General features: G+C 40.1%; 1 protein-coding gene across 1 annotated transcript; it reads right to left on the bottom strand.

Annotated features, from left to right (window-relative positions):
- Positions 1 to 178: 178 nt before the first annotated feature.
- Positions 179 to 15,198, bottom strand: LOC129716545 (uncharacterized). The gene is made up of 4 exons (XM_055666373.1): positions 15,089 to 15,198; positions 1,712 to 1,964; positions 633 to 1,658; positions 179 to 572 (listed from the first exon to the last, which is right to left on the bottom strand). Exons 2-4 carry the CDS (start codon positions 1,778 to 1,780, stop codon positions 399 to 401), a joined length of 1,269 nt encoding a protein of 422 aa, XP_055522348.1. The 5' UTR covers positions 1,781 to 1,964; positions 15,089 to 15,198; the 3' UTR covers positions 179 to 398.
- Positions 15,199 to 15,399: the final 201 nt, after the last annotated feature.

Here is a 15,399-nt window from a genome sequence, read left to right on the forward strand (position 1 = left end):
AACGAAAACAAAGTTGAACGTGCATTACCGTAAACATCTTAATAAATGTATCTTGGTTCTGCCGTATACAACCATCTAGGAGCAACACCAAATAGGATATGTGCGTGGTAATATTGTAAACTGTTCCACGTTTTATCTAACTCTTCATATATTCATGATTGAATTGACCATTCAGTTGATTGAACAGTTTTTATCATTTGAACCTCTAGTAAGAAATAAGAATTGTATAGTAAACCATAAGTTCTCACTGATAATGTCATATTTGTTTTAAATGTCGATTATACCGCATTCGTTGTCGGTACAGAACAAATATAAGTAGAAACATTGATGAGCAAAAATAATATTCTTCTGTCAGAAATAGAAAATCAATATACGGTAAAGACTTGCCAGAAATATACTTATCTGCAGTATTGCTGGCGGGAAGTCAACTGGCGAAAGGTCAGTTGGCAGGTCGGCCGGGTAGACTGTAGCTTTCGTATTGTGCTGTATGTAATTTTTCGTCGTGTGCTGATGATAAACTGTGATAGCTTAGAGTTTTGCAATAAAATCTCCTGGATGCTGGCTACTGGCAGCTGTAACAGAACCAAAAATTAATCATATATCATCGTTTATTAAATTTAATGATTCCGAACCTCGTCGATAGTAATTACCAATTTCTCGATTTCCAGTCTTGGCCAATTCTCGAATGTTAAGCAACTCGTCGAGTGATGAGGCCCTTCAAATGAAAGTGCTAACTGCTTTAACTTTTTCATACGATGTAAATGATGAAAAGCTTTCTGGCTAATAGCATTATGAGTAAATGATATCGAAAGCTCAACTAAATTCGTACAACGCCTGGAAATCACCAATAGGCATTGGTCATCAAACTGGAAATCATTAACAATTTCCAGTTTGATAAGCTGCGGAAACGCATTCCGTAATCCTTGGTAGAATGTCACCCCGGTTGTCGTTCCTTGCACAGTTAAACTTTTTAACGTGGGACAATCGGCCAAAATGATAACACCAGCTCCACAGATTTGCAATACCTGCAAATATTTCATCTCGACAGCTTCGTACAGCAGCACACTCGTTTGTGTGTCCCAAAGATTGCGATGATATTCAATCAGTAGCGTGCACAATCGAAAGCAATGTCGATAAACAAATGGTAAGAAGACCTCCTCGATTTGACGAAATCTCTTAGTTGTTTTTTCACTTCCAGGTGAGATTGGATGCGCGTCTTGATTAACAAGAGCTATAAGCCTTAAACCTCGGTCGTAACTGTCCACTTCCTGCTCCCATAAAAGCTGGTCATATTGTTCTAATCCCATTTCCAGCTCTTTCATTCTTTCAAAGTGTAACTGTAAAAAGCTTGGATAACAACGAAGACTCATTGTAAGCTTTAGCTCATATAAACACTGGCCAAATCGGCGTAAAGCCAGCACTGCCACCAGTAATGATTGCTGACCACTAATAATTATTTCCGCTTTTCTATATCTACGTGTAGAACGATTTAGAAAAACCAGATAGTCTGCACATTTAAATTCAGATACGTCAGGAATAACTTGCAATCTGAATCTCTCTACGAAATAGGTGTCAAACAAGGCACTCCATCGGTGACAAACTAGGCTAACAGAAAGGATGTCCCACTGTGGAAGCTTACGTAGTATAAGAAGTAGCAGCTGCAACCGAAAAATGCGTTTATTATTGTCCTGCCTCAGTAAAAATAACTTACATTATCTGGAAGCTGCTCAATCGTCAGCTGTGGGTAGATCTTGCGCTGCGCGCTTGTTCTTCTCAGCATTATTGTTTTATTTCCGGTAATGGTTGCGACCGTTGCGACAAATGGCGTTCTTCTTAAGCTCTCTTGATTTTCAGGATTTTCGCTTTTCGGAGGATAATAGATTGACGGATTCAACAGTCAAACATGTTGTGTTTCAAATTATGCGAAAATATATCTATCATCAATCATGTCAGGAAATCGTTAACTGAAATTCAATTAAACAATCTGATGTAAAATTTGGTTCACATCGCAGAAAACACTAGCATTGTTTGTTTGACTCAGAGATGCCAGATGTTTTTGAAAAATGTCAGCAACTGCTCGAAAACCGGAAAAATGTGCTCGAAATCTGAAAAAAATCTATGTACTCAGAGGGAGCTTAGATTATTGAATTATAGATATCCAACTCAACCAACAATACGGGCAACAAAAATGTGGCGCCCCTCCGAGTATGATGGCGGTTGGGTGAACTACATTTAATGCGCACACACAGAAAAATATTAAGGTAATTGCTATCTTTTTAGGCTTGGTCAGATTTGTGCGGTGTTTGAACAGACTAATCTATATGGTCTAGATAATAATAATAATTTATTACAACAGGACTATAATAAATGCCAATGTATGAGATGGCCATGATATGAATTATTTATTTTGATGATAGTATGACTAATCGTTCATAGTCGTTTCAACAATATGTTTTTAAGCATAACCAAAGATGACTAGTACACAATACGTTACTCTTCAAGAGTAACGTATTGTGTACTAGTCATCTTTGGTTATGCAAGAGTAACTCTTGCAGTATGCAGCGGACACGACTTTCGCTGCGCGTGAACGAAAATTGAACTAATTTGTATACCGTTAATTTGGTAATGACGACAAGGTGATAAAAGGTGAAGCATGTTTTTCAATATCATTGTATGGTCCTGTCATTTAATTTTCAATATCCTTATACGGTATTGCCATCTTGTTTTCGTTTTCATCTAGCGGATTGAGCATGATAAATCGATTTTGCTAATAATCACACACACTTGAAAAATTTCGCCGAATCTCGTTATTGTTTGTGCCGAGATTTGAACTGCCGAGTACTCGGCAACCATCTCGGCTTAATCTCTTTTGCCGAGAATCTCGGAAAATCAATATTTGACATATGTCATTTTATGCCGAGAATCGCGGTACACAGTTGACTGTGCTCTCGGCAAATCCAGCCGAGAAGCGGCAAACCAGTTAAACGACCATTCGGTTATATAAGCTGAATGTTCGGCACAGTAAAGAGCCGTTTTTTAGTGGAATCCAATCGCAGAGAATAGTTTCACTGTGCATTCGGTAGTTTTCTTTCAAAAAAAAATTATAAGCTCGATGAGTTTTAGTAAGAAATTTATTCATACTAAATCTTGAATACTTTACTTTATCTTGCTCACCAGTGGGGCATTGAGCTAAACATATAGTCTAAAACTACGTCTAATGCCTATCCTTAAAACAAATACAATATTGTATTGACACGATTTGGAACTACACTTTTTGAGTTCCAGCCACTTCCCACCAATCTGTTCTACATTTTTTTCGGCTACCGGATTGTAAACACTTGTAATTTGCACAAATTTCAGTCAAACTTGTATTTGCTTCCTGTTTGCTCACCCGTAACACGCATAAATTTGCACTAAGAAAAACGGCGGCAACTCGTTCATGAGAATGACAGCTGTATTGCCGAAACACGGCAACGAGTAAAATTTGTGCCGAGATACCAGTAATGTTTTTGCTGACCTCGGCATCAACAGTGTTTAACGACAAATTCGGCAAAAAATAGAGACGAGATTCGTCAAGCTTAGTTTTTTGGACGAAGTCCCGGCAAAATGATCTGACGACTGTCGGCAACCGGCATTTTTTTGCTGAAATATCGGTTGAATACAAAGTTGCCGAGTGAGCTCGGATGTTTTTTGCCGAGCTCGAGATCCAGTTTTAAGTGTGCAGTTTGAGATCATCAGGTGGCACCGTTATAAAGGTGTTGCGAGCAAAATGTATGATGTCAGGTATCTTGCTCTAGTCATCATTAGCATAACTCATTTGTTGTTTGTACCAATTTTAATAGTCGATTGAAAACCACTATACAGCTTTAATCCCTTTGCGGAACTGATTGGGTTAATAATTCTGCCTCAGCCGTCAAATGTTGCTGAAGGATGTTCTCCCTATCGGTTTGTAGCTTCCGTTGCAGATTATTGTTTGTGATCTCATTCATTATCAATTTCACTATTCCTTGCTTGAATGTTTGAATCGATTTATTAATATTTGCAAAGAACTGAGAAAATCAAATTTGGAAATTTTCGCTCATCCTTTTAGGTTCTATTTAAAAACGATACAATATTTATTTTGGTGAATACTGCTAAACGCTATTTTTAACTAAGGTTTTACATTACTGCGTTGAAAATCGTTGTTATGTACGTCTCTTAATATCCTCAAAATTCACTTACAACGAGTAGCAAAGCATAGCATAACTTATTTCGTCAAAATTCACGAACGTCAAGTACAACATAAACAATGTTAAAATAATTTAAGTGAATGTGAAGCTTTTTTTTTTTCTTTTTGTCACCTTCGACAATTCGATGAGAGTATCTATGAGATTTTTACATTTTGTGACTCATGCTAATTTGTAAAATTACGCGAGGTTTCTTTGCATTGTTGTTGTAATAGATTGAAATGGCAAATCATCTAGATTATATTGTTAAGTCGATTGAAAACCGCCGTACAAATCAGATTGAAAGTAACATGATATTTTTCTGGGTGTGAGAATCTGGTCAAGCTCACCACTGAAATGATAAGGAGTACCATGATATTTTTCCGAGTGGATATGCTTTAGTTCACCCAACGGCCTACAGATGGCAAGTTCATAGTGTTGCCTTGAGATTATATGCAGCGAAGCCCAACTTGGATATCTATGTCTCTTTAGTCTATGGAGGGAGAGATATGCGAAAGGAATGTTGTGAGCCAGATGAACAAGTCAAAATCCGAGCCAAACGAACAAGACAGGTAACACATTAAGAGGTATTGCAATCAGATACAATAAAGGAAATGTTTTATTTTCTACGTTTTTCATGATCTTTTGCTAAACAATGAATTGAGAAGGCTCCAAAATTGCTTTATCACAGTGGTTTTAACTGGTGGTTCACAAACCTTTTGTATGGTCAACAAAATAATGATCAACTATGGTGAAAGTATATAAAATTAAACAAACATCAAATTTAACACCTTCACGATTTTTGTGATGCGTTTTATTGTTCCCCAGGGCTTCTACCGTCACCCTCAGTTATACGAGTCGAATGAAAAAGTTAGCCAACATTGCGCCTTCCGAAGAGATCTGGCAGCTCTGACGTGTGAAACCTATAGTTGCCAAATTGGCGGTTTATTTCATCGCTTATCTCTCTCTCTCTCTGTCTCTCTGAATATCTCTACACACTCCTTCAATTTTACTCTAAACTGAGTAACATCTACTCTGTTTTATATTTCTATGCTAAACGTCAAAAACTGAGTAACACTGATTGTTTGAACTGAGTAATATTTACTCAGATTCTCTCCATAGCCGTATTTACTCAATTTTTGCGTAATATGTGCGAATGTCAAAACTTTTCAAGTAGTGAAAGCAGTATATATTCTGATGCTGATATTCGACGTTTTATCCGTTATTTCTAAAGTGTTACTCAAAGCGAGGGGCGAGACGACTTTAATCTGAGTTACTCTTATGCTTGGGAGTAACCCTATTTTACTCAATATTACTCCCTAATTTCCAGATGATTCACATCTTCGATTACCTTGAAACCAAGAAAAATATATGAGCGGTGAGACCGAGTAACATTCATATTTATATTCGCGGTAGGGAAAAGGTTTAAGGATGGATTTTCAGAGACACGAGGGTTACTCAAATTGCTCTCTATTTTTCACGTTTTCTCAGAAAAACTCAAATTTTCTCACTTTATCTGAGTTGCTCTTTTACTTGGGAGTTACTCTAATTTACTCAATATTTCTCCGAAATTCTCCGATGATTCCCATCTTTGATTACCTTGAAAGCAAGAAATATATATGAACAGTGAGACCGAGCAACATTCATGTGTATATTTGCGGTGGGAAAAAAGTTTAAGGATGGATATTCAGAGACACGAGAGTTACTCAGATTTGTTCTTTATTTTTCAGTTTTCCTCAGAAAAACTCGGAAAACCTCAAATTTACTCACTGTCTTACCCCTCGACTCAAAGTTGTAAATTGATTCGAGACCGAACCCCAGAGAGCAGACTAACAAGCAAACGATAAAAAGTGTGTAAAACAGATTGCGCACGCAAAAGTATACTCTCCGAATTACACTCCCCGTCATGCTGGGTGGTAAACTAAGATGTGATGTCGCTACCGTCGCCGTAGAGCGAACGGTATATTGTACATTTTGTAGCAGATAAAAAATGACGGAACACGAACACGAGGTTTTCAGACTTTTTATTTTGTACGTGCTTTCACCTTGAATGTCGAATTTACAATAACATGGCTGCCCAAGTTTTAAGTTTTTCTTCCACACACTTTACACATATACATCTATACAGATCGGTGGCTTCTGAGCCAGTGTCGCCAGCAAAACAGAATAATGATTCGAAACAGGGTTTATTCACAACCCACCTAACGTAACGTCAGCTAAATAATACTACAACTCGACCATTCTGACATATGATCGTCTCGATCATTCAATATGGGTTATGATAGACGATTACCCGCGTCTTACTCGGGGTTAGTAACATACCAATACTAAACAATCATACAGCACAAACACACTATATTACTCTTTCAATTGTTGTGTTTCAATGCACCAAGTTTCAATCCGAATCTCTCCAATCCGCCCACTGTTTCATACGTGACGATTCAATTATCCCGTCGTAGGGTAACTGAGAGATCTGTCCGTTTTCAATGTCTCTCACAACATATCTATCATTAGGGAGAACTTTATGAATACGATAGGGCCCTCTGAACTTAGGTACAAATTTCTTGTTTGTTCCAATAGTAGTATCGATGTTCCGTATAACAACGTAATCGCCCACTGAGAATTCGATAGGAGATTTAAATTTTTTCCGATTCAGCTCGGAATTACGATTTTGTGATCGTTCAATATGTTCTGCAGAAGAATTTCGCAACATCTCTAAATTTCGGGTGGCGTCGGAACTCCCGGAAGACAATTTGCAATCAAGAAACTCAGATAACACATCCACCTCACGTCCACGCTGCTGAACACCGTACAGAAGCATACTTGGTGTCTGACGAGTACTTGAGTGTATAGAGTTATTCATAGCATATTTTACCCTCCCCAACATCTTGCACCAATCCGAATGCTGAACGGGCTCCGTAAGTTTAGCTAACATCGACTTGAGAATTCGATTCTTTCGTTCAACTTGTCCATTTGCTTGAACGGAAGCGGTAGCTATTTTCACGTGTTCTATGTTGTTGTCCAGAAGATACGCACTGAAATCTAGCGAAGTGAAGCATGACCCTCGATCACTTACAATTCTTCTTGGTCGACTATAATTGTCAAAGTACTTATCAAGACATGCGCACACTTCTTTCGTACTCGTTGAGTTTGTTGGGAATAATTTGACAAATTTTGTAAATGCATCAACAACTACCAATATATGTTTTCTTTTCGAAACAATCGATGGGAGTGGGCCAAAGTGATCAATGTGAATGGTGTCGAAGGGAATTGGTCTTTTCGGAATACAATACAGGGCACGATTTTCGGAATTCGGATCGGAATATACTATACAACGGATGCAATTCTTGACATACTTCTCCACCTCGTCTTTCAGGTTCGGAAACCAATAATGCATCTGGATCTGATCGAGAGTCTTTGTAATGCCCATATGACACAATTTCTCATGTACATTGCGTATCACATTCATTCGCATTTCTTTTGGCACATAGAACAATAGCTTATCACTGTTGGTTTGACGATACACTAATCCATCATCCAAAGTGAAGTGATTCACGGGTCCTTTTTCCAGTGATTCCCTCAGCTCAACTATATCATTGTCACGGCTTTGTGTGAATTGAAGCTGGAAGTCAAAATCCTCAACATTAACAGCGGAAACCACTTGGTGCACATTATTGAGAGTTTCTATACTGGCACTGGGAAGGCGACTCAGTGCATCAACATGATTCATGAGTTTACCGTTACGATGTTGAACGGTGTAATGGTAATTTTCCAATTCAAGAGCCCAACGAGCGATTTTCGCATTTACACTTTTTTTGTTCAAAGTCATTGCGAGAGAGTTGCAATCAGTTATTATACGAAATGGTATTTCTTCCAGATAGATGCGGAATTTCCTCAACGAGTAGATGATTGCCAATGTCTCAAGTTCAAAACTGTGATAACGTGTTTCTGCAGGAGAAGTCCGTTTAGAAAAATATCCAACTGGATGAAACCTGGCATCCTCCTGTTTCTGCATCAATATGCCGCCAAATCCCTCACTACTAGCATCACAATGAAGCTCTGTTTCTCTTTCTGGATTGTAGAGAGCAAGTACCGGAGAAGAAATCAACTTAGATTTTAAAGTCAGAAAAGCCTCTTCACATTTCTCGTCGAAGTTGAGCTTCACGTTAGAATTCGTTAAAGCACGCAAAGGCATCGCTATAGTTGAGAATGACGGGACAAATCTACGGAAGTAGGAGAAAAGTCCCAGGTATTTATTTACTTGCTTCACGTCACACGGAAAAGGAAGTTTCTCAATGGCAGCCAAATGTGAAATGTTTGGCCTGATACCTTGTTCATTAACAGTAAAACCCAACAACTCTATTTCTGTGTAACAGAATTGACACTTTTTCGTTTTAATCTTCAATCTAAACTCCGCCAGTCTTCGAAGAACTCGTTTCAAGACGTCGAAATGTTCCTGAATCGTAGTAGTTGCTACCGTGATATCATCTGAGTATACAGTAACGGTTCCCTCCTTAATGAACGGTGCCATAACGAAATGTATGAATCTCTGAAACACTGCTGGAGCGTTGCGCAAACCGAATGGCATTTTCAAATACTCGTACTGCCCACCAGGCGTTACAAAAGCTGTACAGGGGACAGAGCTTTCAGAAACATTAACCTGATGGAACCAATTCTGAAGATCCAATACTGTAAAGTACTTCTTTCCTTCAACACGCTCCAAGCAGTCATCTATCAGCGGCATCGGGTAGCTATCTCGTACGGTCACTTTATTTAGAGAACGATAATCGACTAAAAGGGAATGTTTTCAAAGTCTAGATAATTCTCTTGAATAATTTTCAATACTTTTCTACGATCATCATTATTCAATGCCAAGTTAATATCATAATCTGAATCCCCGGCGAAACTCGTCTGTTAAGGCTACTTGATTGATGTTACTTGAAGCTGGCTTGGGGCATTCTTTCAATTGATGTTGTGTTGATCCGCAGCGGAAACAAGAACCTTTCTTTCGACGTGGCTCCTTGCATTCCCTGGACAAGTGGCCAATGCCTGAACAGTTGTAGCAACGCGGTGAATCTGCTTTTTCCGCAACTTAGTCTCCGGTCTGGCTGGCTGTTCCACAGTCGGAGTGGGATACATTTCCCGTAACTGACGATATCGACGTGAAAGTTGTTTTAGTTCCGCCAGACTCTTAGCCGGATAAAGGACTGCTATGTTAGCAGAACGATCCTGAAACCCGTCAATAATGAGCTGTACAATCTGGTTCTCTTCGATGTGCACTCTAGACGCAATGTCTTGCATTTTCAGTATGTATGCAGCAACCGACAAGTGGGACGCGTTGAATGTTGTCTTACGTAACTTATCGATGATCTCGGCAACAGTATAAGTATGACCAAAATTTTGTAAGAAACTAGTGCGAAACTCATTGTAGTTCACGAAGTTGTCTACTCTGAGAAACCATTCGGCCTGTGTTCCTGGTTCCATCAGTCGGCGAATGCGTTTATACATGAAGGCGTCATCGCCTCCCAGCGATTCGCAGGCTGACTCAAAATCGCTCAACCATCTGTTTGCATCACAAGTGTCACTTCCGGAAAACCGAGGAACGGAGTTTAAAATATCCTGAATCATGGGTGTTTTTCCTATGCGTTGCTCGATGTCCTCCAGCTCACGGCGTAAGTTGACGATCATTCTTCTTTTCTCCAGGAGTCGCAGTTCAGCGTCAAGCAGGTCTTCCTGCTCGGTGTCCTGCACCGAGACGTCGTCATCAACTGGGGCTCGCTCCTGCGCCCCCGAATGGCTTTCATATAATAGTCGTAGATGGCGAACCGTCGCCGACTGCGGGAATTCGACTTCGTTTTCCCGTAGCCACTCCATCAAGTCGTTTCTACTCATACGACTCATTATTTGGTAAAAAATCCCACTTCTAATGTTGTAGCAGATAAAAAATGACGAAACACGAACACGAGGTTTTCAGACTTTTTATTTTGTACGTGCTTTCGCCTTGACTGTCGAATTTACAATAATATGGCTGCCCAAGTTTTAAGTTTTTCTTCCACACACTTTACACACATACATCTATACAGATCGGTGGCTTCTAAGCCAGTGTCGCCAGCAGAACAGAATAATGATTCGAAACAGGATTTATTCACAGCCCACCTAACGTAACGTCAGCTAAATAATACTACAATTTAAATAAAAATTATTAAAACGTCGCTGATAAACTGGCAGTCGGGCTACCTTCCGATGTTTATTTTTGTTGTTCTCGCAACACTGCAACCATCTCAGCCGCCACTGCACTGTCAGTCCGGCTTACAAAAACAAATACATTGAAATCATTCCCGCAGTTCAAGTTGTGTGAACACGCAGTTGTTCTATCCACGATTATTTCGGTCGTTCGTGGATTCTAAGCGTAAAGAAGATGGTTTACCAGTAGATATGTTTCTTGGTGATTGTCACGGCAGCACATTGCTTGAAAAATGTACTCTATTTGCCCGTAGCCTTCAGCACAATTTTCATGAGCATACTGCTTCCGATGCCCAGGTTGATACTGCTTTAAGTTACCTTCCTAGAGATGTTATTGATTTCAATCTGCTTGAAATAACAAGCCGTCACATTACTACTGCCATTGATAAACTGAAATCATCCTTCGCTGTTGGCCCTGATGGAATTCCGTCATGCGTTCTGAAACGATGTGCCTCTGTCCTTATTCATCCGCTATGCCTGCTGTTCAATTTATCTCTTCGACAACGCGTGTTTCCCTCCAGTTGGAAATCCTCCATTATGTTTCCCGTGTATAAGAAAGGTGATAGACGTGACGTGAAAAACTACAGAGGCATCACATCTCTCTGCGCATGCTCTAAGGTAATGGAAATAATCGTAAACGACGCCCTATTCGACAGCTGCAAACATTACATCACGTCGGACCAACATGGTTTTTACCCGAAACGCTCTATTACGACTAATTTAGCCGAATTCTCTTCAACTTGCTTGAGAAATATGAGTAACGGTGCTCAAATAGATGCAGTATAAACCGATCTGAAAGCGGCGTTCGATCGAGTAGACCACAGGATACTTTTGGCTAAACTTGGAAAACTTGGAGTTTCATCTATTCTCGTGCAATGGCTTGGTTCCTACTTGATGAATCGAACACTCTGTGTGAAGATAGGAAGTGAGTTTTCTGCACAGTTCACGAATGTCTCTGGAGTCCCGCAGGGTAGCAGCCTAGGACCGCTACTCTTCATGATATTCATGAATGATATTTCTTTGTTACTTCCGGAAGGTTGCCGTAAATTGTACGCCGATGATGTTAAACTCTTTTAACTCGTGAGAAATTATGCGGACTGCGTTGAGCTCCAGCAACTAGTGAATATTTTCAGCCTATGGTGCTCTAGAAACCTTCTTTCTGTAAGCGTTCAGAAATGCAGTGTCATCTCCTTCTATCGGACAAGGAAGCCAATCTTATTTGATTATACTATGTCCGGTCAGCCTCTATCTAGAGTGACACAAATTCGAGACCTAGGAGTTATTTTGGATACTGCGCTATCTTTCAAACTGCACTACAACGAGATCATCGCTAAAGCTAATCGACAACTCGGATTCATGTTTAAGATAGCCAACGAGTTTCGTGATCCGTTTTGTCTCAGTTCGCTGTATTTCTCTCTAGTGCGGTCTATCTTAGAATTCTGCTCCGTTGTATGGTGTCCATTCCACAACTCCTGGATTGCCAGAATTGAATCCGTACAACGTAAATTTGTACGATATGCGCTGAGATTCCTCCCTTGGCGCAATTCCTCAAATCTGCCAGCCTACACTGATCGCTGTCGGCTTTTAGGAATGCAAACTCTTGAGCAGAAACGATTCGAGGCGCAAGCTGTATTCATTGGTAAAGTTCTTTTAAATGGAATCGACGCCCCAGAAATCCTCGGCCATCTGGATATATATGCCCCTGAACGATCTCTCAGACCAAGATCCCTGTTGAACCTGCCTCAACGCAACGCACAATATGGTCAATTCGACCCAATACGCTTTATGTCGGCCAGCTTTAACACAGTAGCAGATGCGTTCGATTTTAATATAACTGGCACAGCTTTTAAAAATAGAATTCGCGTTAGGTAACCTTTTGTGATAGTTTTTTGACATTGATATTAAGTTTTTCATTAATGTCGAATTCGTGTTTACGGCAGGACTATCCCGTCCCGGACTACGCTTCGCAGCTGAAAAAAAAACACTTTCCGAGCAGTTGCAATGGTGTGCGTAATACCAGAGGTAGCTGTCACTTTTGTTTTGGTCATTATCGAAAAATTTGCCAATTTACTAAAAAAATACAAAATAACAAAATAAAATAAGTAAAATTCAACCTGATGTTTGACACGCGAAGAACGATAATGAAAGCAAACCGATTTTGACACATTTTTTTTTTGATTTTGACACATACGTGTAAATGTGTTGGTGCCTTCAAAACTGCACTCTTTTTTTTGCGCGGACTGTCCAGGACAGAAAAAGGGTAGTCCGGGATAGTCCGGAAAATGTAAAAAAACAGTGATAGGACAAAGTGTAGTCCGCGGGGTAGCTACATCGCAAAAACGAAAACGACATAAGACACACACTCTGTCAGATGAATTTTAATGAATTATAACAATTATAACAATTATGTGTTTGTAAAGTCGGAAGCAGAGGGGATTCACTGCTGTCAAATTTCATATATGTGTGTGTTATCGCAGATCAACTCTGGTCCATGACGTTTGTTGGTCCATGACGTTTGTTGGTCCATGATGTTTGTAACTATGAACAATAATGGGGGAAAAATGTGAATAGGTAAACAACATTCATGAAAGTTTTCCGCGGTTTCTCGAGTTTCGATGAAAAACATTCCAATTCTATAATATTTCACATCGATCAATTTCATGACCAAAAGGAACAAAAACCAAAACAAACACCATGTTGCCGAATATGTTGGTTACACGATTTTTGACAGATAGATCCCCCCTGGTCGGAAGTCCGACTTCCGAACTTAAATTTGGTGCTGGCGCCACAATAGCAAATATAGACCATTTTACGCAGACTTCCCGTGCACGCGCTTTTTTTTCAGGCGACGAGAGAAATCTTTCTCTCGCTCGTAGAATTTCCATGCATGTGCGACGAGACGAGACACGTCACATGCAATTTGCAGGTTGCTCTTTCGCTTCTCTTTCGGTTCGGATTGCGATGCGCAAGGCGATGTTTCATCGCACTACGAACTGAGCGAGACGCCCGTACTGTACATACTTGATACAGCTCGTGCGCTACAGCTCGTGAGACTTTCTCGTGTACACAGACTTCCTGTACACGCGCTGAAACGACGAGAGGTTTCTTTTCTTTTTTTTCTTCGGTAAGAGACTGCGGCGCACCACACGTTGTCTTATCGCTTTACGAACTGAGCGAGACGCCCGTACTGTACCTTAGTGAAACTGTATATTAGAGAAATGACAAAGCACTCACCGTTGAGGAAACTGTCAACATCAAAACGGGCGAGCTGTATAATTTTGCATTGCCGTTATCCGTTTTGATGTTGACAGTTGCCTTAACGGTGAGTGTCTCTGCGTCTCTCTGGTGTATAGGCTGCCTACCGTACCTACATACGATATATGCCGTCAGACCCTTCTGAAGGTGTATTAATCGGAAGAATTCATAAAACTATATTACTACGATCAGATTATCACGAACCTTCAGAACCTGATTTGCAATAGCTATACACTAAGGTCGCTTTTACGCGGTTTTTTTACGTGGATTCCGGAATTTACGCGGTATTTTTTTTCTTGCGGATTTCGGTTCCTCTTCACTCGGATTGCAGAATTTACGCGGGTTTTTTTTACGCGGATTCCGGAATTTACGCGGTTTTTTACGCGGCATGTATCCCCCGCATAAAAAGCGACTTTAGTGCACTCAATTCGAAAATTCTATCCAACATCAACATGTACTAGAAAATATGCACAAGTTCAATGGTTTTACTATTTTTAACTCCCGAAAAACTTATGTTGTAATTTCAAACCACATTTTTTATCCTTAGAACTACAAAACAGAGTTCTATCATAATATAGTCAATGACATCTAAACCGACGAAAGGAACACTTCTGTTAACCAACGTAACACTCTGCATCCGGTGCATTTTCGTACCGTTAGCATAATAAGTATAGTAACAAAACGTTCTTATTTCATGTTAACAAAAGTCGGATGAATTAATCATAGAATTTTGAATTGATAAATGAATGAACTAGGTTATATCATTGATAATTCTAACGGTGTTTTGATGCATGCTGCTATAACACCGTAAATGAAAAAAACATAAAATGCCCTGCCTGTTTCCTTCTGCGCAAAATCAATTTCCTTCTCGCACCATTAGCACAAAGCAACATGCGAGGCAAGCTCGCGAGACGAGCTCACGAGAATTTGCACGCAAGCTGTCTCAAGTACGCGACGCCCATGCACCGCACTCGTTAAGTTGAGAGACGAGATATCTTCGTGTACGTCGCAATAAAAATTCCCATGCGACGAGACATGGCTCGTACGAATGGTAAGTTTTCTCGCTCGCACGCTGCACACAGCACGAAGCGACTGAATGAGAAACGAGACTTGTAGCGCAAAGCACACTGTCTCTTCTTTGTGCGAGCGAGATTTCAGGAAGTCTGATTTTACGAGACGTTTCTGAGCTCAATTCATGAATGAAATTTTGACAGAAAGCTCGGAACCGCCGACATAACGCACGTAAAAGCAGCAGCAATATCAGCAGGATCCGTAACACCTGTCAGTTCATAAATTGGTCTATATTTCAACGTCAGTACCAAAGGGAGCGAAAAGTGCATACACTGATGAAAATACAGGCTGTTTAGCGACGGTAGTGACATTACCATTCAACATGATGAGGGGTTCAATTCGAAGGATATTTCGTGGCACACATGCACAATTTCACACACTTTTTTCAAACTGTTTGTTCCGAGCCATTGGCATCCCTATACCGAGTAACAGTGAATGACAATGAATGGGGTATCGTTAAACCATAAGAATTATCATCCGTCTATGGTTATTGATTTTGCGGGTTACACATACTAGGAATGGGCGATACTGTCTGAAGTATCGATACCTGAGTACTCGAATACTTTTGCACAAAACGATACCAAGTATCGGGGCATCGGTATAGAAAGTATCGATGCCAAAATAC

This window comes from Wyeomyia smithii, chromosome 1 (assembly GCF_029784165.1).
Source record: "Wyeomyia smithii strain HCP4-BCI-WySm-NY-G18 chromosome 1, ASM2978416v1, whole genome shotgun sequence".
NCBI lineage: Eukaryota > Metazoa > Arthropoda > Insecta > Diptera > Culicidae > Wyeomyia > Wyeomyia smithii.